Genomic DNA, 22,611 nt, shown 5'->3' with positions numbered 1-22,611 from the left:
CCTAATTCATCCTTATTTAATTTTTTTCACCTTCAATTAAGAAATTAAGAGAAATTCAGACTTAATAAAATAACATTTTAAATTTTGAGGCAAGTCATCCTTTTTGCTATATATTTTAAAATATAAGCTTCAACAAAATGAAAAGCTTTTAAATAAAGATAATTTTTAGGGAATTCCCTGGCAATCCTGGAGAATTCCCTGGACAGACGAGCCTGGCAGGCTACAGTCCATGGGGCTGCAACAAGTTGGACATGATTGAGCAACTAACACTTCACTTCACTAGCAAGCCAGTGGTTAGGACTCTGCACTTTCACTGCTGGGTGCCAGGGTTTGTTTGATCCCTGTTCAGGGAACTAAGATCCCACAAGCTACGCAACATATAATTTTTAATGTATTGACAGATTTATACTTTAAAGCTTATTAACAAAAGAATATTGTACAATATGGTGGGCCAACTGTGTCAGGAGACATTAATGTCTAAAAGAAATTAAATTTTATTCATTTAGATTAATGTTAAATATAATTAAAAGATGTTTTCTAAACTGATTTTTTGAAGTTTCATGTGAACTTTATAAAAGGTCACTTCAATTTAACAAATAGTTCAGTGGAATAAACAGAATTTGACCTCCTCCACAAGAAATAGCCTTAAATACTACCATAAAGTTAACACCTACAAGTACCCTTTAGAGATGTTTTCTCCATTCTTTAAAAATAAAAGGACAGGTCCTAAGTTCCAACAAACTAAACTGATCAGTAATGTGGGTTTCATAACTGCAAATGGAGTACTTAATTAGGAAGATTACAATGATATTTATAGAACCCTAAGTCTTAAAAATGTTCCTTCCAGGTCATGAGTTTCATTATTATTAATCCTAATCACACTTTATACTCTAATATCTGCTTTAACCAAATTAGTAATCAGAACCATAAATGAACTATAAAGTTATTCAATATTTATAACAACTTGCAATGCTAATAACACAAAGTTAATCCGAGTGAAGTGGCTATGGGCTGAAGATATAAAAAATAAAATTAAAGAATAAAGAATCTAACTCCTTAAAACATTTCCTAGCATTTTAATTTTCTTTATGAAAACTAAGATATTCCTCCTCTGCACAGCGATACCTATTACATATCAGAGGAGCCTCACAGGCACTCTTACAATAAACACTGGAAGTCATACACATGCCCAATAAAATTCCTGAATTAAGTAGTTTTATTCCACATTTAAAAGATTCAGTAAAGATTAGGAAGACTAAAGGCTCACAGAAGAAAGGAAACTGGGAAAGCATAACTGGGATGAGAGGAGGGGAGGAGAATATGACAAGAAGAAACAGACAACAGTAAAGAAAAAAAAATGTTGCAATCAAGAGACAGAGGACTGGCCTGCCTTTGAATATCACTCCAGCTACATCTTAGTTCTTGGTCTTCATCCACTGTCAACAGCCATTCTGGCTGCATTTCTGAACTGCGCTCTCATGGAGGTGATACATTCACCAGCCATCTTTAGGAAGGTAAATGATTAATTGCACTGTTTTCCCACTGCTGCAAGGACAATGAAAGGGAAAGTAAACTTGTGCACCTCATTTCATATCTAGTTGTAATTTTCCACACAACAATAAACAGAAACATACACTTTTAAGTTTATAAGGCTGGTCTCTTTTTTGCTTTGGTGATTACCTCTGTGTGTGTGTTTGAGTGTGTGTGTGATGTCTGTGTGCTTTCATCAAGACAGTTACTACAAAAAGCCCAATCTCCAAATCATTATCAAATGGACAATACTTTCAATGTACATTAGATCTTCTAATCACACATATTTTAACAATATGGAATGCTTATGGTTTTTTTCTGAATATCCCTTTTAATTAGAATGTTTAAATTGATCTAATAAAATCATAAAGAAAAAGCAATGTGATTTAGAGTTCTGATTTCCAAATATGAAAATCACCAATAGGAAAATTAAATGTCTAATCTTATATGATTATCTCTAAAGCCTGCAAAGAAATTCTACTTTGAGATCTCCTACCCAAGATATGAGACAGGGTGATTTTGATACCAAAGGTCTAAAATAAAGGATCATGACAACTTTATTTCTTTGCTTTTGCAAATAATGAAAAAGAAGAGGGAAAGCACACTTTTGTGTTTTAATGCTGTTGAGTTGAGTTAAAGTCACTTCCAAAACACCTCAAGAAATGATTTTATAAACATAGCTCTAAAAAGGAAAAATACCAAGTTGGTGTTTTTGGAAAGTTGTGTAAAGAAGTTGAGCACAAAAATTAAAGAGAAATTATTATAGGTATATTTCTTAACCCACCTGCTATCAGGTCATCAAGAGTGTCGGTAAGCGTCTGGGCTGGAGTTGCAACCATTAGTCCATCTGGTTCTTGCACTAACAGCCCCTGATCATGTCCAGTAATAGCAATCTGAGGCTGTCCTATAATCTGATGATTACCTGATACTTTCTGAAGTTCAAGAGAATTTGTCCCATTAGAACCTAATTCACTGGAAAAGTTACACTGTGGAGATGATAAAGGCTGGACTGGGACAAAATCAATTTGTTCTGCCGATGGTGGAGACTGTTGCTCATCATCAACATCATTATCTTTAAATAAGATTGTGTCAACCTGAGGTAACTCTGAAAAGTGATCCTCTGGGAGACTACCATCTCCTTCCCCTTCTGGGAAGACTCCTCTATGAGAGCACTGCTGGTGTAGAGATACTGTGTCTTTCTGACCTTTGGTTTCCAGATATTCTTTGGTAAATTGCTGCTGTGTTTTCATCTGCAACTGCCTTTCCACTTTCTGCAGTTCTTTCAGTATTTTCTTCTTCTTCTGGACTTGCTCTTCTCTGTTCTTTTTAAGTTCTTCTATCTTATCTTTGTTCAGAGGTTCACCTTGAATTAACTCCAATGATTTAAGCTGTGCTTTTTCAATAGCACTAATTCTTTGTCCCAGTTCATTCAGTTTTCCTTCAGTCTCCTCTACTATGCACTCCAAAGGCTGGTATGGGTGAAAAGGTGGCAGTACGTCCTGATCTGCTACCTGCAGGGAACTGGACTTCTGCTTGGATGTACCTAAGCACATGAAAAATGTTTGAAAATGTGCCATGCTAAAAAAAAATAAAAATAAAAAGAAGAAGAAAGAAAAAAAAAATCCCCACCCTCTCCCCACCCCCACCCCCCCACATCCTCCCTCCCAAACCCATGTAACTAGCGCTGCAGACGAACGCTCAAAGATTCACACCAGTTGTAGCTAATGACCAGGCTCTTTGATTTTACATAGCACAAACAGGGATGTTGCCAATTCAAAAAAATGTGACTTTTTTAAATTTAAAAAATGCAATATTTAGGATTGGATGATTTTGGAAAACAAGACAGGGGTAGGGAGAAAAGGAAAATCAAAGAGGAAAGAATCTCAAAATTCTGCTTATTAAATTGGACTTTTTAAAGAACATAAAATCTAAAGCAGAACCAAAATAATGTTGAGGGTATCATAAATGTTAGCTTAACTGACCAGTTTTTCTTTTTACAATATTAACTGTGTACATACAGATTACTGCAAGAAATTATAACTTGTAGATCAAAGTGGGGAAAAGTGTTTTTCAAATTACCAAAATGTTTCTTTTATTATTTTAAAATATAGGTTGAAATTAATTAAGATATAACCTTCTAAATTGTTCATTAATTAAGTCAAATACTTCCATAAGTGTTTAAGTTCACTACCTGAACACTGTATTAAACTTATACTACAAAGGACAATTATTCTGAGTTTAAGTAAACACTTCACGTAAAAATCTATGAGAGAAACAATGAACATTACCTGGGAGAAAATCAGACTTCCCATACAGGAGTACTCATATTGGCAGTGTACATTAAAAATGAAATAATTATACATTTAAGTGAAGGTTTTCAGTCACACTTAAACTTACTCCCCAAAGGCAAAATAATGATCAATAATCCTAACATGGACATAAAATGGAAGAAATATATAATAACCACTTTGAGGCCAGTTTAAGGTTTAATCTTATTTAGGAAGAACTGGGGCTATTCTACAACAAAAAGGAACAAACTACTGATATATCCTACAACATGGATGAACCTTGAAAACATTATGCTAAGAGTCCAGGCACAAAAGACCATATATTGTACAATCCCATTTATATCAGATCTATAGAGAAAAGGCAAATCTAGAGAGACAGGTAAGGAAAATAGTGGTTGCCTAGATTATAGGGGTGAGAATGCAGGCTGATCACAAAGAAACATGAGAGATTTTTTTGGAGTAATGGATCCAAAACTAGATGGAGGTGATGATTACACAATTCTGTAACTTTACTAAAAGTCATTGGATCGTACATTTAAATGAATTTTATGGTATGAAAATTAAGCAATATTAAAGTTGTTTAAAAAAAAACAGGTGAAAAATAGTTGTCTATTCTCAAGGATTGTGGTCAATATATATGAATAACATATGTACCTTCAGAGTTTTAAAAACTAGCTCATCCAATGCATTCAAAATGAGTCCTAGGTCCAAAAGGAAAAAAAATAATCCTTTAGATGTTTAATTGCTCTGAACTGCCAGAGATTGACAAAACTACTGGACAAGACAATCAGAGATTTAACTGCTTCTTTGTTAGAACTCAAAACTGCAGGTAGCTCAAATAACTGCAACATGTTACCATAAAAAGCCTAACAGATTTTCCCCTAAATACTGTCTTTAACAAGGTCATACAATCACAGTTCCAAAATCACTATGATAATTACCCATATTCAATTTTATATTTCTATCTGAGCAAAGTGGTGGGAAGAGATTTTATCCTTAAAGAGCAAAAGCTGTTAGCTTGTAAGATGATTTTCTACCTATTTCCTTAAGATTATATGGAAACCATGGTTTGCTTTACTTGTTCAAAGTACCTCATGACAATTAATGGTAGGAAAAAGGAGTTTAACTGCCACAGAATCTGCAAGCTCAGCAAGGAAATTTTCAGTTGTGTAACAAATTCAATGACATCAGCAGAGTAAATTCTTAAGTTCCGCAAGCTCCTCCAACATTATTTTAAAACACCCTTGTATAGTTCCTATGTAATTTGTATTTAAGATTAAGAAAACTAGGTTAAGAGTTCAACACTAAGACTGGTAATTAATTATGACCACTTTGGACATTCTCAGATTTAAAATCTTATATAAATAGTAAGATCCAAAATAAGACAAGAATTTTGAGAATAGTAACAGAAAGAAATGGCTCTAACTTGTTAACAAATAAAATACAAAGAGCAGAAGATTAAAAAGAGTAATGTATTTAACTGAAATTGAGACGAAAAGCCCTAAATTTAGGCAGCAGGAAAAGCAGAGGATGGTGAAATTAATGCACAAAAGGCAGTTCTTCCTCAAATATCCAATGACTGAATATCAGTAACCATAGAAGTGTGCAATTGCCTAGATACACAACAAAGCACTAATAAAAGCTATAATATCATGAATAAGTCAAGTTGGTGAAAAACAAATTATTCCTAGAAGCTGAAGCAACTCCTTCAATTTGGGGGAAAAGGAGAGAATGTTAAACAAGTGTCCTTTTAGCAACAAAGTTTTCAGTATGTAGGAAAGTAGCAGCATAAGATGTCAGAATATAAAAGAGCTCCTTCTTCCTCAAACATCTTGTACTGTCAGAGAGAAATAAATAAATCTATTCATTTGGTAGCACTGAGTGATATCATAAATTAATATTTAGGAACATAGGTGAAGTTACCATCTTATCTCTTTGGTGTGGTTTCTATCCTACTTCCTCAACTTTCACTTTTCCTCCATTAATTAAAAATGTTTCCAATAGGAAACTTTGATACAGAGAGAGCTTGGAATGTGGCCTTTATTTTTTATTGGAAGTAAGAAAATGAGGTAGATTATATACTTGTCAAATATTTGGTTTACTATAGAAATCAGTTTAATTCTATTAATCATTTTTGTGTCTAAACAATTAGTCCTCTGGGAAACAGAAAAATAATGGCCAAAGGAAAATAATGAATGACCTACAACTGGACCAAGGTTAAGCAAGTGTCCAAAAATAGAGTATCTGTGTTATAGGCCAACAGATTAAATCAACTGCTTTTACTATAAGCAGTTATATGTGAAAAGATATTATTAAATTTGTGCAAATGTAAATCCATACTGCCATGATTACTAATGGAAATCTACTAGAGAATATTATTAGTAAATCTTCCAGAGGAATATTCAACCTCATTTACTGTACATATACTTTTTCTATATAATTTTAATGCTTTGCTATTAAACTGAGAACTTTTCATGTTACCTACTCCAATAAACAACTCAGGGATATAAAGCAGTATGTTAACCTAATGCTTACTTTTCATGCATATTTCTGTTTTCAATCTTTTCCCTACAATTTAGAATACTCCGGCTTAAGTTCTTAAACATCCTCTTTAAACACAATGTTACTCTGCTTAAAAATTCTTAATAATTTTCTCTTGCCTTCAGAATAATCTATATTCTTATCCTGGCAGTTATTAACTTATTCAACAAATATTTAACAGCTAGTACAAGCAAGCCACAGTGGGCCATACAAAGACGAGCAACATAAACCCTGCCCTCAAAGAGCTTACAGTCTAAAACGGGAGATAAAAATGTACAAACTGAAGCATTGGCAGGTATGTAAATGCAATGGGGTGTAAAATATAGTAACCTTACCAATTGCTGGTGGGAGTGTAAACTGCTATAGCATTCTAGAGAGTGAATTCATAGTACTTTGTCAGATAAACATTATGGTTATCTATGACAGGCAATTCTACTCCTGAGTTTATCCCAAAGAAATTCTCACACAGATCCATAAGGGGACTGTAACAGAATTTTCACCATAGCATTGTCTGTGTTGGTGGGGAATGAGACACAATTTGGGTAGCCATCACTGAGAGAAAGGACAAGTGAAGAACAGGATATACAGAATAAACACTATGCTATAGGTAGAAACAATCTAGAGGTAGACATATGGATAGATCTTAAAAACTGTTGGGCTTCCCTGGTAGTCCAGTGTTTAAGAATCTGCCTTACAGCAGGGGACATGAGTTCGATTCCTGGTCCAGGAAGATCTCACATGCTGTGGGGCAACTAAGTCCATGCACCACAACTACCAAGCCCACGTGTTGCAACTACTGAAGTCTGTGCACCTTGAGCCTGTGCTCCTCAATAAAAGAAGCCACCTCAATGAGAAGCCTGAACACTGTAAAGAAGCTCCAGTGCAGCAAAATATAAATAAATAAAAATAATATTGAAAAAATAATATATGTAAAAAGTAAAAACCAAGCAGGACATACAACATAATATCACTTGCGTAAATTAAAATATACATAAAGAAGTGAACATTTTATAAGAACTTGTAAGAACAAAAAAATCTACAAATTAAACACATTAGAAGGACTGCCTAAGGGGAAGTATGGGTGTGGAGAGAGGGATAAAAAGGAATAAAGTAAAACAAGACAGGAACCATGATGACAAAGTCCAAGAATTAAGTATGATTAACTCAACCTTCCATACTTGAAGTTCAAAGGGGAAGTGAAGGTGCAGGAGTGACCATAAACAGAAGGAAGATCCAATAAAGTACCACAGGAATTCAGAGAAAAGAAATGACTCCTCAAGAGGAATGGAGGTGCACACAAAAGAAGTGTATTTTTTATCTTGATATCATTTTAATGTTTTGCAATAGATTAGTTAGTTCTAAGCTATACAACTACATAGAATCATCAGACTCACAATTTAGGATCTCAGTAGAATCAGTTACTACAAATAAATTACATGCAAGAAGTGGCTTCAGTCAACAAATTTCTTTACAAAATTAAATTTGGGTGGTGGTGGTCCCTGGGAACCAATGTTCCCTGATGGTCCAGTGATTAAGAATTTGCCTGTCAATGCAGGGAACACGTTGATTCCTATTTGGGCAACTAAGCCTTGTGTATCACAAGAGAAGGCACCGCAATGAGAAGCCTGCACACCGCAACTAGAGTAGCCCCCATTCACCACAGCTAAAGAAACCCATGTGCAGCAATGAAGACTCAGTGCAGCCAAAAATAAATAAATAAATTTATTTAAAAATTAAATATGGAAGGACAAAGGTTTGATATTACTTATATATCCTTTCCCAAGTGTACTCAGAACTATAGATGATAAAGCTAAACAATGCTATGAAACTGAGCATATCACTCTTACCCAGCTTCATTTCTTTTTTTATAAAGGTATTTCTGAGGCCTCTATCAATGTCAGCTAGGATCTCAAATCTTTGAAAACTAACAATGGATAAGTGAAATTAGTTGCCTAAACCAGGAGACTATAGTCAAGATGGATGGAGCCTGGACGAATGGTGCACATGAAAGAAGAATGTTTGAGTAGAATATATAAAAAAACACCTGGGTAAGACTTATGGGCATGCATATATTTTAAAAGGATGCAAATATGCATAAAGACTTGAGATAGGAGTAAAATGTTATAAACTTGAAAAGATGATTGCTAAGAGGAAAACAGTCCTAGAGAATAAGAATCCTCTCTCCATCACTAGCTACATATGCAATGCATATATCTATTGACTTAGAAAAAACAAAAACAAAAGGATCAATCAGCAAATTCATCACTCAAAGGAACTTCTCCAGAGACATAAGTGAGAAATTTTAGGAAGAAAAATTAAGGAGAAAATAATATATCTTTAATAATTTAAGATAGCTTTTACTATCCATGCAGGTGTACTTTTACATCATCAATTTATTTTTCCTAATTTACAATCATATAATATTCTATGATGCACTCAAACACAACGCATTATTACACCTTCATCCTGCAAAAATAAATGTTGGGGTTGGCAACACCACTTGGTATCTGGCAACAGCAAGTGCCAGGTGTCTAGATACAAGTGTTAATTTTTCCTGCCCTAATAATTTAGTAAAATGAAAGATTTCGTAAAAGGTAGGTTCAGTTTAATACTATTCAGTAAGTAATAAAACATCAAAGTAAAGAAAATAAGTAGATACTAAGTATAAGAAGATATTTCAGTAAGCAAAAATACGATTACTCACTTAAGTATCAACTTAGAAATCATGACCCAAACATTTCAGTTGACTTATATAGTAGATCTAAATTTAAAATGTCTTACTTCCTTTCTGTACATACTGTGTCCTTCCTAGCTCATTTCTTGGTTATTCTGTGGCTCTGTGTCAATAAATATTTTTTCAATTATTTCTTACATAGTACTGAATTTCCCTAGTCAAAGTTACTACAGTCTTCTATAGGATATAGTCAAACAAAAAAACAACAAAAACTGAGGCTTTTAGGTTCAAATACTTTACTAAAGTCTATTAGCCGGTTAGGATCCTCAGATTCTTAACAAGTACATGCTTAATTTGCTTTTTATTTCTTAAGACTAAAAATAGCAGTCTTCGTTTTCTGAAGTTAGAACAGCTTGGTGGCCAATGGAAAACTGCTAGAATTAGCTTAAGTCAGAGAGACTGCAGGTTATTTTTGAAATTAATAGTTTAGAAATGAAGTAGTCCTTGGTAAAGGCACTCAATACTCTAAATTACTAAAACTGACGTTAATTTGAAAGAGGTTTCTGTTTGGTGCTGTACAGTCATGCCTTACCAACTTTACTTAAAGCTATATGTTAAAAAAAAGTTGTATTAAAGATACTGAAACATACTTACACACTTGATTATGATTTCAAACATCTAGAACTTGTCATATAATGAATGAAATATGCTTATAAGTTGGTTTTATCTGTAATAGTTTTTAATACTTTACATACTACCTATTTATTTCAGAGAACTCAGATATGACAACCATACATGATTATCAAGTGAAGGTACTTTATATCTACAAATGAAAATATAGCAGAAAAAAAACAGAGCTCATAAACTTGAGTCCTTTAAACAGTGTATCCTCTTCAATATTCCACTTGGCTGTTTTTCACATACTTTTTAATAGTTATTTGTCTATGTTCATATACTGACAGATGTTAATCCATTCAGTGAAATAGATTTCATGAAAGAAACTAAATATAATTCTTAAATTGACATTCACTGAATTGCATCAATGATACTAGGACTTGACTGACAGCAAACACATATTTTCATTCCTCATATTATAGTATTATTTAGCTAAAGCATTGTGAAATGAAAAATGAATGCCTGATACATTTTTGCTACTTTAATAAAATGAAGTACTTGGTATATGCTTATTTTTGGCATTGCCAGATGAAAACTACACCTAGAAGTACGTTACCATTTTAATAAATCATTTTCCTAGTACTTCTGTCTTTTCTATTTTAAATGGTATACAAGATGATTAGCATTTGTCAGAATTACCTACCTCAATTCTAGATATACAGTAACTGTGTACCATGAAAGTATCTTTATGAATTCACACATTAGGTGATAAAAATGCCCATTTTAAAGAAAATAATTCAAGAACTAACCTTTTTGTACTCCTAAAACAGCAGGAGAGTTCTCCTGTAAAGTTCTGTCAGGTTCCTGAGGAGGTACAACCATGGCAAGTGTATGCATTGGCACACGTGGAACCTAAAAAATCAACTCAGAAAAAAATTATCTCAGACCAAAGAATAAAACAAAGGTCCATACATGAAACAGAGATCTTGTTTTAGATTTTCTTCATATACCACCAAATGAAACAGAGATCTTGTTTTAGATTTTCTTCATATACCACCAAATTAACTTTTTTATTTCTTTAAAAGAAGAAGAGGGAAAGGAAGATGAAAAAGAAGGAGCAGCAGCATTGTTTACCAAGCAATAATTTCTGAGAATACTGATAGGGCAAATTCAGGCAATCTACACATAGTCCATGATTTAAGCTAAATGGAATTAATATCACTCTCTTGTTAAGGAGACAGCCTTGCTGGTTTCAATTACAGCTAGGAGTAAAAGTAACATATTCAACTGACCAATTTACCCTTGTTCAAATTCTATAGGGTCAAAAGAAAAAAATCCAACACATTTCCCAAATTAGTGTATTTTAGCAGTTCTCAGGATACCGTTGTAGAAAAGAATTTAAGACGTCAATGAACTTTGTATACTTATTATACTCTCTACATACTCTCTGTATTTTTAGGTAGGTTTAAAAATTAATAAAATTTTGGTGCATATATCACTCACACTTTCCTGGTTGATAAGAGTAGCTATCTTTAGAATATCTCTAGAAAAGGTATTTCCAGGATATCTCTTAAGAGTCCTTTGGACTACAAGGAGATCAAACCAGTCAATCTTAAAGGAAATCAACCTTGAATATTCATTGGAAGGACCACTGCTGAAGCCAAAAAAGACTTTGGCCACCTGATGTGAAGAGCCGACTCATTGGAAAAGATCCTGATGCTAAGAAAGAGTGAAGGCAAAAGGAGAAGCAGGTGGCACTTGATGATGGTTAGATAGCGTCACCAACTCAATGCACATAAGTTTGAGTAAACTCCAGGAGTTTGTGGAGGACAGAGGAGCCTGGCATGCTACAGCTCATGGGGTCGCAAAGAGTTGGACATGACTTAACAACTGAATAAAAACAACCAGGATAATTAACACTCTTTGGAGGTATTAAGAGAAGAGCTTTCTCTTGGTTAACAACCCTAAAGACATAGCTGAATAAAAGGACAACTTGGAATGCTTATATGGTATTAAGTGTGCATTTTTTTTTTTTAAACCAAACACTATTTTCAGTAAATAAAGACAATTTAAAAATTTCCATGTACTTTTCAAGAAAATCTCAAAAGAATTTAGGACAAGATTTATTTAAATTTTAAAAGAGAAATAAGCCCATTTTATCTAAGACTAATTTTAAACAAAAATTTCCAATTTGAAGAATATTTATAAGTTTAAGTTCTATTTTATATTACCTGAGATTGATCTTGAGAAGGTGGGGTAAGCTGAGACACATCTGTGGTAGGAACTGACAGAACATTGTTTGGATAATCCAAAAGATAAGAAACAACATTAGTATGACCACCTTTTGCAGCTTCAATGAGCATTGTTGAGCCATCCTGAGAAAAATTGATATTGTAATTAATTATTTGTCAATTTCTTTTAATAATATGATTACTAAACACATTTAGTTTCTTAGCTCATAAAAATCAAAACTTAAAACAGTTATGAATATTAATAATATTAAGCACTAAAATATCTGAAATATATTTTAATAATGATATATAATTTTCTTATTTTGAAGTAGAATACCTTGAGACGATGAGTAGGGTCAGCCCCATGAGCCAAGAGTAGCTCCACCACTGCCAGGTGACCTCCTGCACATGCCAGTGACACTACTGTATGATCATTATTGGCTGTAGCCCTATTCACATTAGCACCTTCAAAGAAAAATAAAAAAGCAATCTTAGCAAAGCCAGCTCAGACAATATGATTTTTGAAACATTTCTGAAATACAACATAGACATAAAAAAGTACAAAAATCATAGGTGTATAGTTTGAAATATTTCTCAAAGTGAACATAATTGTGTAACCAGCACCCAGATCAAGAAACAGATTATCCACATACCAGAAGCCCCACTTTGTGTACTCTTTCAGTCACTACCCACCCCTCCAATGATAAGTACTATCCTGACTTCCAAACTGATTTTAGGTTTTGAACTTTATATGAATGAAATCATACAGTGAACTCTTTTTGTGCCTGGCTTCTTTCACTCAGTATAATATTTGTGAGAGTCATCTACACTGTTGCAGTCCATTCATTCAATACCACTTAAGATGAAAAATCTAGATTAATAAATACATATAGTTTAACATATATACGAGCATCAAATAATACCATTGTATGTAACTCTTTAAAGACATTTTTGATCTACTTCTAAAATGTCACAGTATAGCCAGGTCTCAAGGTAGAGAACTTCTGAAACAATACTTAAGAGAAATATAATTCTTCATATTGTGTATTTTAAAAGTTAGAGACCTGGATATGAAGAGAAGACATAAGATCATCTGAATATATTAAAAGGCAATTTAGTAAGTTGTTCAATAGCTCTGTACAATATAATCTAAAGAAAGTCTAAATGCAAATCTTTTCTTAGCCTCTTTTTTTGGTAAATTAATTTTGATTGCCAGGAAAAAAAGACTTTATTTTTAGTTCAACTACCTTTTAAAATCCCAAATGGATCCAATTAGATAGTTAAGACTACAGCAATGTTTGGTCTTCCTTCTTCCTTAATAATCAGATCTATTTTATGAAAGAAAAATAAACCTATGGGAAACTAATATTTATTTAATTTTCAAAACTACCCAGCTGAACCTAATCCTAACTTACATTAAAGTACATTTGTGGGGGAGGGGAAAGTACATTTGGGAAAGGCAAGGTACATCAATAAGCATCCTTACATTAGCAACATGAGATTATTTTTAAAGCTGTTAATATAGCTGATTTAACTGTACCATAAACAATGGTAGTAGACTTTCTCCCCTCTATCCTTCCCTATTTCCAGCAGAACTGCCTTAAGTGCTGAACAATACTGTATCTACTATACATAGCTGGACATTTTACATTTGACTTTTCCAACTTTTGGGAGTAAGTAGATACTGTTTGGTTGATGAAAATTCAAACTTGAAACTAATAAAGATTCCAGCAAAGTACCTTATGAACTCTGCTTCCTAAGAATATACAGCAATAAAAGACTAGAATTCAATACTTAGACTATAGGTAAAGTAGCTTTAACATAAATTGCAACAGTTTAGGAACTTTTTACAGAAGTTGCAGCTTCTTGAAAATTCTCATTTGTACTTTCTTTACCTTTGCTAATAAGAAACTGCACGGTACACAAATGACCAGCTCTTGCAGCTTTCATTAAAGGTGTTCTTCCACCTTCAGATTCATGCTCCTAAAGAAACATAAAATAATCCGTTAGTGCCAATTCATTAACCATCTATCTTAAACACTTAGTAGCAATGACATAAGAAATAATGAAGATTTAATACTCAGTCAATGCAATCACTTCTGCTGCTGCTGCTAAGTCGCTTCAGTCGTGTCTGACTCTGTGCGACCCCATGGACTGCAGCCTACCAGGCTTCTCCGTCCATGGGATTCTCCAGGCAAGAACACTGGAGTGGGTTGCCATTTCCTTCTCCAATGCAAGTGAAGTTGTTCAGTCGTGTCCGACTCTTAGCGACCCCACGGACTGCAGCCTACCAGGCTCCTCCATCCATGGGATTTTCCAGGCAACAGAGTGGGGTGCCATTGCTGTTACCTACCTCAAATCCTGGAAAATACAGGATTAATTTCAGTCCACACTAGTTGGTGTAACTTTCTAACAGCAAGTTCAGTTTTGCATACCAAACAGTAACCATTAAAAATTAGACTTATGTTTAGTTTGATTCCCAAAGAGAAATAACTTGCATTTTTTTCCCCTAATACTAAGTTTCCCTAATTATTCATCTGAACTCTGAAAAAGGAACCTTAATTTTATGAGGTGATTATGAAGATCACATCATATCAGAAGCCAGTAAGAGTTGTATCAAAGGTGAGAAACCAGTCAAACACTGTGGTATTTCAGGAGTAAAGGGAAAAGGAAAAAGAAAAACACAAATGAGCAGATTTTTTTAGAGTAAAATTAAATGCTTGAACAGTCAAAGGCAAAAGAAGCAGTCTTACAATAGCAGAAAGATTGTGTTCTTCCTAGGAAGTTTACCAGCAAGAAGAATGAATGATAAAATAGCTTCCAACCATTCTTTATTAACTCTAAGGGCCCATGGACAGAGGAGCCTGGAGGGCTGCAGTCCATGGTGTCGCAAAGAGTTGGACATGACTGACTAACACACACACACACACACACACACGAAGAATGCATAACTACAGACGATGCCAAAATAATGTGGTTTTAGAATGGATTTTGAACTTGAAAATTCAAGTAAATGTAGATAGTAAAATTAGATAAATGTAATATTCCGGCCATTAACTTCAAACAAAACAGAATACACATCATGAAGAGCTTACTCAGAAAGACATAGAAAGTCATGTCAATACACTATACACTGCAATTCTATCAGCTAAACACTGGAAAGAAAGTGCTCCTTTAGCAACTGCTATTTACCCTCTGTCTCAGGGCCCTTTTCCTTAAGCTGCTATCTCTTCCCTGTAACACTTGTTAGCTCCTTTTCATCCTTGATTGTTTCAAGTGTTGTGTCCTCAAAGAAGATCATTCTGAACCTTAACTAGATCAATTTTCCTAATATCAACTTATAAAGAGTTCTACGAATTGCTCCTTTTTAAGTTCCAAACACGTATTAGTTTGTGTAACTATTTAGGGTTACATGTCCACCACTAAAATGCAAGCTTCATAAGAACAGCAATCATGTCCATTTCTGCTTACCATTATATACCTAATATCTAAAACAATTAAGTACTTGAATACTGTTTACCAAGAAGGTACCTAAGCATAACTGACCTCTCAAATCTTCCCTCTCACAGAAATGAAGCTTGAAGTTTAAATTTTCTACTAGGTAAATAAGAGAAAGAGAAGTTAACAATAAATTAAAAGTAGTAGCTAAAATTAGATTAAGAAATTGATTATCTGCATCAGATAATACATTATTACTAGATCATGGGTGGGCAACACTAATGTCATTTTTCCTTTTTTGGGGGGTGGCTTTCTTATCTCTTAAGCCTGGCAACTAGATCCCATGAATAGTGGCAAAGACAAAAGATTCTGAAAGCCCTGTTTAGAATAAACTTTTAATTAACTGTTAATCCTGTATATTTAAAATATTCCCATAGCTGTTAAAAATAAGAAATCAAAGAGTATAATCCCAAGAGCCGCACCTCAATTTTGAAATTTCAAAATTCAACATATTAACAAAATTTTGGAAATAAAAGGTGTTAAAAGCTGCCTATTTTATTTTCCTCCCTATAAATATACATCCATTCCTTTGGTTTTGAACAATTATGTTTGAGGAAACAGCTGATAAGACAATGCTGCAACTTTATAATGGATTTACATTTCTTGTCCTAAAATTAAAAATGTATATCCCACAATGTATATCACTTGACCCAAAATATCTGATCACTAAATCCTTCTTTTAGGATACGCATCAAATTTGTTTATACAGTTGACCCTTGAATAACATAGGGATCGAACTGTGTGGGTCCATTTATATGTTGATAACTAAGTACTACACTACATGATCTGTGGTTGGTTGATCACAGGGATGCAGAAACCAGAATTACATGGGTAAAGTTACATGCAAATTTTCCACTACACAGGTGGGCATCCCTAACCCCCATGTTGTTAGAAGGTCTACTGGCTACTTAATCAATAGTACTACTATTCACTTATGAATGTTGGGTTTATTATTTCAGCCAATATTTGTTCAGTATCAATAAAATTTTAGAAAAGAAATCACGATTTTTCCCTGCATATACAAAATTACTTTTCAAGGCTACAAAGTTAGATACTGTGCAGTTTAACTTTTCTCTTTTGAAGAAAACTAAAAAATAAAGGGATTATCTATTCTTTGAACATTTGGTAAAGCTCACCGATAAATCCTTCTGGGATGCTCTTACCCTTTTAGGAGACGGGTGGTTTTGAACTATTGACTCAATTGTAAAATAGTTATTGTTTTATTGAGGTATGTGATTCTAGAACTTCCTTTTTTGCGCTGCACAGTGCAGCTTGCATGATCTTAGCTCATCAACCAAGGACTGAACCTGGGAACTCGTCAGTGAAAGTGCAGAGTCCTAACCACTGGATCACCAGGGAATTTCCTGGAATCATTTTTGATAATTTATATTTATAGAAAATAATCAATCATTTCATCTAAGTATTCAAACTGATTGTTCATACTGCCCTATAAATTTAGTCCTCTACTATATCAAAGTTATAACTGTTTAAGTTTATACCATGTATCTGTGCCTTTTGCCCCTTTGAAAAAAGCTGGTCTTACCTACTTCAGAATTTTTTAAAAATCAGCTTTTATTTTGCTGTTTACCCCTATTTTTTAAACTCTTTTTTCGTTTACTACTCAATATTAACTTTTTTTTAACCTTTTATCCTTCCTTCTTTGTGCTGTTGTTCTTTGAGTAGTTTCACTTCCTTTCATTATAGACATACATACACATACAATTTTCCTTCTAGGGACCACTTTAGCTGTATCCTCTCTCCCAAGTTTTAATGTGTAGTTTTGGTGATAACAACTGTTTTGTAGTTTTTACTGTGATTGCCTTTTAAACTCATGAATTATGTAAAAGTATATTTCCTCATTTTCTAATTGTATGGGATTATTTTTAAAAAGGTTTTATTGTCAATTTGTAAAACTACAAAAGACCAGAGAATGTAGTTCACAGGATGAAGAAGTTTGTTTTAAAAACTTTTTTTGTGGCCTACCATGTGTCATTTTTATGTATATTCAATGCACTGGAAAATATATTCCATATTTATTGGAAACAAAATTATAGCTCTCTATAAGAACAAACTTGATTTTTCTATTCTTAGCAATTGTTTTATCTTTCAGTTTCATGGAGAAGTGTGGAAAAAAAATCCTATGAGCAGAAATGTAGAACTAATTTTCTTGTAACTATAATTTTCTATTTTAGTTGGAGGGTAGATGTTAGATATTGATAAGTGACTGATTGTTATACTAATGGGAGGAGCATTTATTTATCTCTAAAACTAATTTTGGCTTAAAATTCCATTTTGTTTGATATTAATATTGTCTTACATAACGTTTTCCATTATTTTGTCAATCTTTTCCCTGTCATTTTGCTTTAGTTCTTTCTCCTGAAAACAGAATTCACTAGATTTTGATTTTGAATCTAATTCAAAATTCTCTGCCCTTTTAACAAATGAGTTGAATAGGTTTGTATTTGTTCTGATTAATAATATATTTTTCTTAAAAAAAAAAAAAGATTCTTTAAAGTTATTCAGTACCTGATTATTCTCTCCAGAACAACACAAGAATTCTAACACGGCTTTTGAACTTTCTAACATATCCTGCTGAATTACACACTATTCTGTCTAGATTTTAGCACTACTTTGTTTTTAAGCATAAAAATTTAGGTTTTACACTCACAAATTTGTATTTATAGTTTACCAGCTTCTGTACTTACCAAGGCTTCTTGCATCCCACACCTTCCTCCGGGGTTCTTTTTTCTTCTTATTGATGTACATATATTTTAGTAGTTCTTTTGGCAAGGGTCTGAGGTGGTAAACTCTTTTATTCTTTGTAGATCTGAAAATATCTACATCTGAAAATATAAGTATGTCTTCTTCTTTGGAATGCTAGCAGAGTACAGAATTCTGTATCATGCTATTATCTTCTAATATTTGGAGGACATTACCCTCTGTTGTTTTCTGTAATTATTATTGTTGGTGAGAATCTACTGTCAAAAATGTAACTGGTCTTCCTTTGAGAATAATTCATTTTTCATATAATGGCTTTTAAGATTTTTTTCTTTATCCTTAAAATTCTGCAGTTTCATTTGTTCTTCTTCGTGATTTTTTCAACCAAGGATTCCGGTCAGCCTTCAGTTCTAGAAAATTCTCCATCAGTATCTCTTCAAGCATTTCTTAGTGATTTTTTTCAAAGACTCATGTCAGGTTTCAATTCTAGAAAATTCTCCATCATTATCTCTTCAAGCATTGCCTTTGCTTGCTATTTCTATTTTCTCCTTCAGCAACTTCAAATAAATATATGGTAGATACTATTTCCTTTCTCTCAGTTTCTCTTTTATATTTTCCATCTCTTTATTTTTGTGCTGTATTTATCATTTGATTAATTCCTTATTCAACTGTTCAACATACTGTTTATCCTATACATTTTTTAATATAAATTTATTTATTTTAATTGGAGGCTAATTACTTTACAATATTGTATTGGTTTTGCCATACATCATCAACATGAATCCATATCCTATACATTTTTATTTCCAAAATTTTTTTACCTGAAAGTTTAAATATTTCATATCTACTTGACCTTAATTCATAATTATCAGCTCCTATTTCACTGCCTCTCATTATTTTATGGCTATTGTTCATAGTTTAAGCATGTTTAAAATCTCTGATTAAAGTATTTTATTTCAATTTTCTTGGGCCTATATTCTCCCAGTTTGCTGTCTGTCTGCTTGCATTTTGACTATCTCTCTTGATGTAGATTTGCTCCTGAGCTTTACAATTTTTCTTATTTGAAAAAGTTCATTTTGCATGGGAGTTGGTTTTTTTTTCTTTTATTTCCATTTATAAACTTATCCCTTCTCATCCGATGGTCTGAAAGTTACCTTAATCTGGTCCGTTTCAGAAGTAGACCTTTACCTGGCAACTTAAGCTTCTTATCCCATGAAGTTCTTCTTTCTTCTCACTATATCAAATAATGATGTCCTCCAAGTTCTTAGCTACACTGCTGTCTTTGCCTCTTCCCTCTATGAAGAACAATCTGCTAATTTCTAACGGTAATCCTGGGCAGTTGCTTTGAGTTTTTTTTCCACCCTGCTTCGCAAGCTGGGCAATAATAAATAAGGTACCAGTTTCATGCTTCAATCAAGTAGACTAAATCTATTGGCCTGCTCTATGTGAGATACATTCAGTTCTTATTCCCTTAAAGATGAAATTCAAGCCCCAAATAGCTTCAACTGTAGATCCAGAGTCCATTTTTAGTCCACAGTTCTTTAACCTTGTTTCTGAGTATAGCTACATATTTTTAGTTTAGTTTGTTACCCTCCCATATTTTATTTACTGTATCTATGTACTTGACACAGAACAGAGAGGTTTCAAAATATTAAGAGACTTTACCCTCTTGAAAGGAAGTCATTTGTTATTTGTATTTAAACAAATTTGAGACAGGATTAATTCAACATACAATAGGAAGGAAAGAAAAAATTTTTTTGGCCTTTAAAAAAAAAATTATCAGGAGTTTTGTGTATTGCACAGATAGTTTAGAGATCAAGAAAAAATTGATAAAAGTTTTCCAGCTTTAAGTAGTAAAATCTTAAAATATGTATATGTTATTCCTTAGCGAAAAGTTATTTAAAAACTGGGAGGTCCTATTTAGTTTATTAATGTAAACTAACCACTAACAGTTAAAATATACTGATAAGTAGATAATTAGAACTTACAAGTCTGCTACACTTTTGTTCATAAAAAATGTACTGCAAAGTTCTGGTTCTGATGCATAAATACTATGAGAAAAAAGGTACACGTGTTTTTCTACTTGGCTTTAGATAACAAAAATTTTAGATTAAGGTTTTTTTCTTTAAAATAAGTCAATTTCCTTAAAAAACCACAGTCCGGGCCACCCAAGGTATTTGTTGAAGACTGTCACTATATCACAGAGACAGTGCTTCTTGGAGTTGAAGGTGGACAATGTCTTGGGGTAAGGACCGGAATCAAAGGGGAGGAAAAGGAGATTGTTTATACTATGTATGTACTAAAGGATTCTTACATCTCCCTTAGTGAATATGCTCTTCCAACCCACTACTCTGTATATTGATCATTACCTTAGCAATTTGTTACTGATCAGATTCACATCCCTCAATAGAACTGAGATGGAGAAAGATTAAGAGGCACCATATTAGTGCTTGTATTTAGCTCAGTTTCTAAAAACACGTAACAAAGACAAAAACCAAGTTCATTCAGTTTGGATGGAGGAAGGATGATAATAAAGCAAAGATGAGAACAGAACTCAACAATGATGCAGAATAATCTACAGACTCTACAGTATAGACAGCAGAGTCTCTACAGACAGACAGCAGTGTTTCAAAGTATGGAATATAAAGGACTTAATGAGAATCTACTGGTATATCATCTAAAGTGCAGACTCCCCATTTCAGAGCTGCTGAATCTGAACCTCTAAAAGGAGGGCTGCAAACCTAATTTTTAAAATTATCCTCCAGTAAATAATAATAATAAAAATCCCAAGTCTTAAGACTTACAGCTAGAGATAGATTTATAATCACATTTCCTTTAACAAATCCAGGGAGAAAGAAATAACTTTATGTGAACTAACACTCAGTTTTACATTCTTGACAGGAGCCAGAGTTGCTACATAAACTGAGCAAAAGTTTACATTTTCACCTAATATTTTGTGAAAGAAATTTATTTACTCTATTCCAAATAGAATGAATATATAACAACTTCTTGCTCCAAAAGCCAATAAAGGTGATCCTTAACAAGCATTATGATTAAAAGTGGCTTGATACTGAAAAATTTATTTTAGATGGCCTAAATTAATTGTGATGCAATCACAACTTACTCTTAATTTAAAAATTAAGTACTGCTCCTGAGTGTAAACAAATCTCCCTGAATTATAATGGATATTAAATTTGCTTGATTTTTAAAACCATTAGGGCAAAAATTCCACACATTTTTTTTCAAAAGAAAAGAAATGCTTGTTTATAAACAATTTCAGAATGAGGCTACATGAGAGGATATTAAGAAAATTTTAATTTTACAGAAATTAGAGCATCAGCTAGTAAATGTGTCACTATTTTTTGTTGTTGTTGTTTGAGGATTATATAAAAAATAATCCACTGTATCACTCTAAATCTGAGTTTCAGACTTTTGTTGAACAAAGCTGAATACAAAGGGCTTTATGACTGTGGGGTATCTTAACTCTCTCAATAAAGGAGAATGCAAAAGAACTATCTGAATAGGAAAAACTATTTTCACCTAAGAGGTTTTTTAGGAATACCACATAAATGAATACTAAGGAAGCAAACTACTAGTAATATAAATCTTTTTTTATTGGAACTTCATAATCTTTTTCAATTGAAGAGTATTTCCTTTGTCACCCAGCAGCATTCTGGAACTTCTTGGCTGGAATTCAGATATCCAGAGTTCTGGTTACCTACATCATCTATTCTTTATGTAGTAGCTTACAAGCATCAAAGGCTACCCTCACCTGATGCTTGGCCGGATCTATGCCCTCCAAAATAGTCTTCATGTCCTCCTGCTTGTCCTGTGAAAGGAAAAAGAAGAACTCACGGATCTAATTCCAAAAATGAAAATCACATTTGGCCATGAAGACCTTGTGACTGATACTTTAGGTGCTGGGCTTTGTTAACTTAGGATCTTCAACTAAAAAGATTCCTATCTGTAGAGACCATAATCTCATGAACAGAGTATTATTTCTTTAAGAGTATGATAATATGGTCTCTACCAATATAATTTTAACATAAACCTTAACATATGCAGACATAATTCTGCTAAATGTTTAGAACTCATGCCTTTGTCTTCAAATACAACTAAAACTACAGGAAAAAAAGAGCAGTATCTTAATATCTAACCAAGGGAAATAATTAAATTGAAAGATCTGTGAATATCAGAAACTGAGAGAAAAAGTAGGGAAAGTATTGTAAGATGTATTATTGTAAGACTGTAAGATGATTAAACAGCTCTGTAGTACCTCCTCCTCCCATTATAAATGCAGTCAGTCCTCACACTTCAATCAAAACAGGAGACTTGAAAGAACCTGAGAATATCTGTATGTTCTCTATATCTTAGACTCCAGATAGGAAGAAAGTTCTTGCAGATGAGACAGGAAGATAGCTGAAGAAATAGCAAGGAGCACTGCAATCACCGACCAGAGTCAACTATATCTCCAAATAAAAGAGATGTGGCCTAGAGAAATCTTCACTCTAAGTCA

General features: G+C 33.3%; 1 protein-coding gene across 4 annotated transcripts in view; it reads right to left on the bottom strand.

The window, feature by feature from the left end:
* Positions 1 to 22,611, bottom strand: part of ANKHD1 (ankyrin repeat and KH domain containing 1) — a 105,148-nt gene that overhangs the window by 27,077 nt on the left and 55,460 nt on the right. For 2 of the 4 annotated variants that reach the window (XM_055555388.1, XM_055555384.1), the window contains exons 11-15: positions 13,775 to 13,862; positions 12,217 to 12,344; positions 11,880 to 12,023; positions 10,458 to 10,560; positions 2,315 to 3,073 (exon numbers count right to left, since the gene is read on the bottom strand). In XM_055555388.1, the coding sequence (XP_055411363.1) occupies positions 2,315 to 3,073; positions 10,458 to 10,560; positions 11,880 to 12,023; positions 12,217 to 12,344; positions 13,775 to 13,862 (1,222 nt within the window). The other 2 variants (XM_055555378.1, XM_055555389.1) reach the window with 2 other exon arrangements.

Source organism: Bubalus kerabau, chromosome 1 (genome assembly GCF_029407905.1).
Source record: "Bubalus kerabau isolate K-KA32 ecotype Philippines breed swamp buffalo chromosome 1, PCC_UOA_SB_1v2, whole genome shotgun sequence".
Classification (NCBI taxonomy): domain Eukaryota; kingdom Metazoa; phylum Chordata; class Mammalia; order Artiodactyla; family Bovidae; genus Bubalus; species Bubalus kerabau.
Note: the sequence above shows the minus strand (reverse complement) of the source record. Positions and strands in the feature narration are given on the sequence as shown.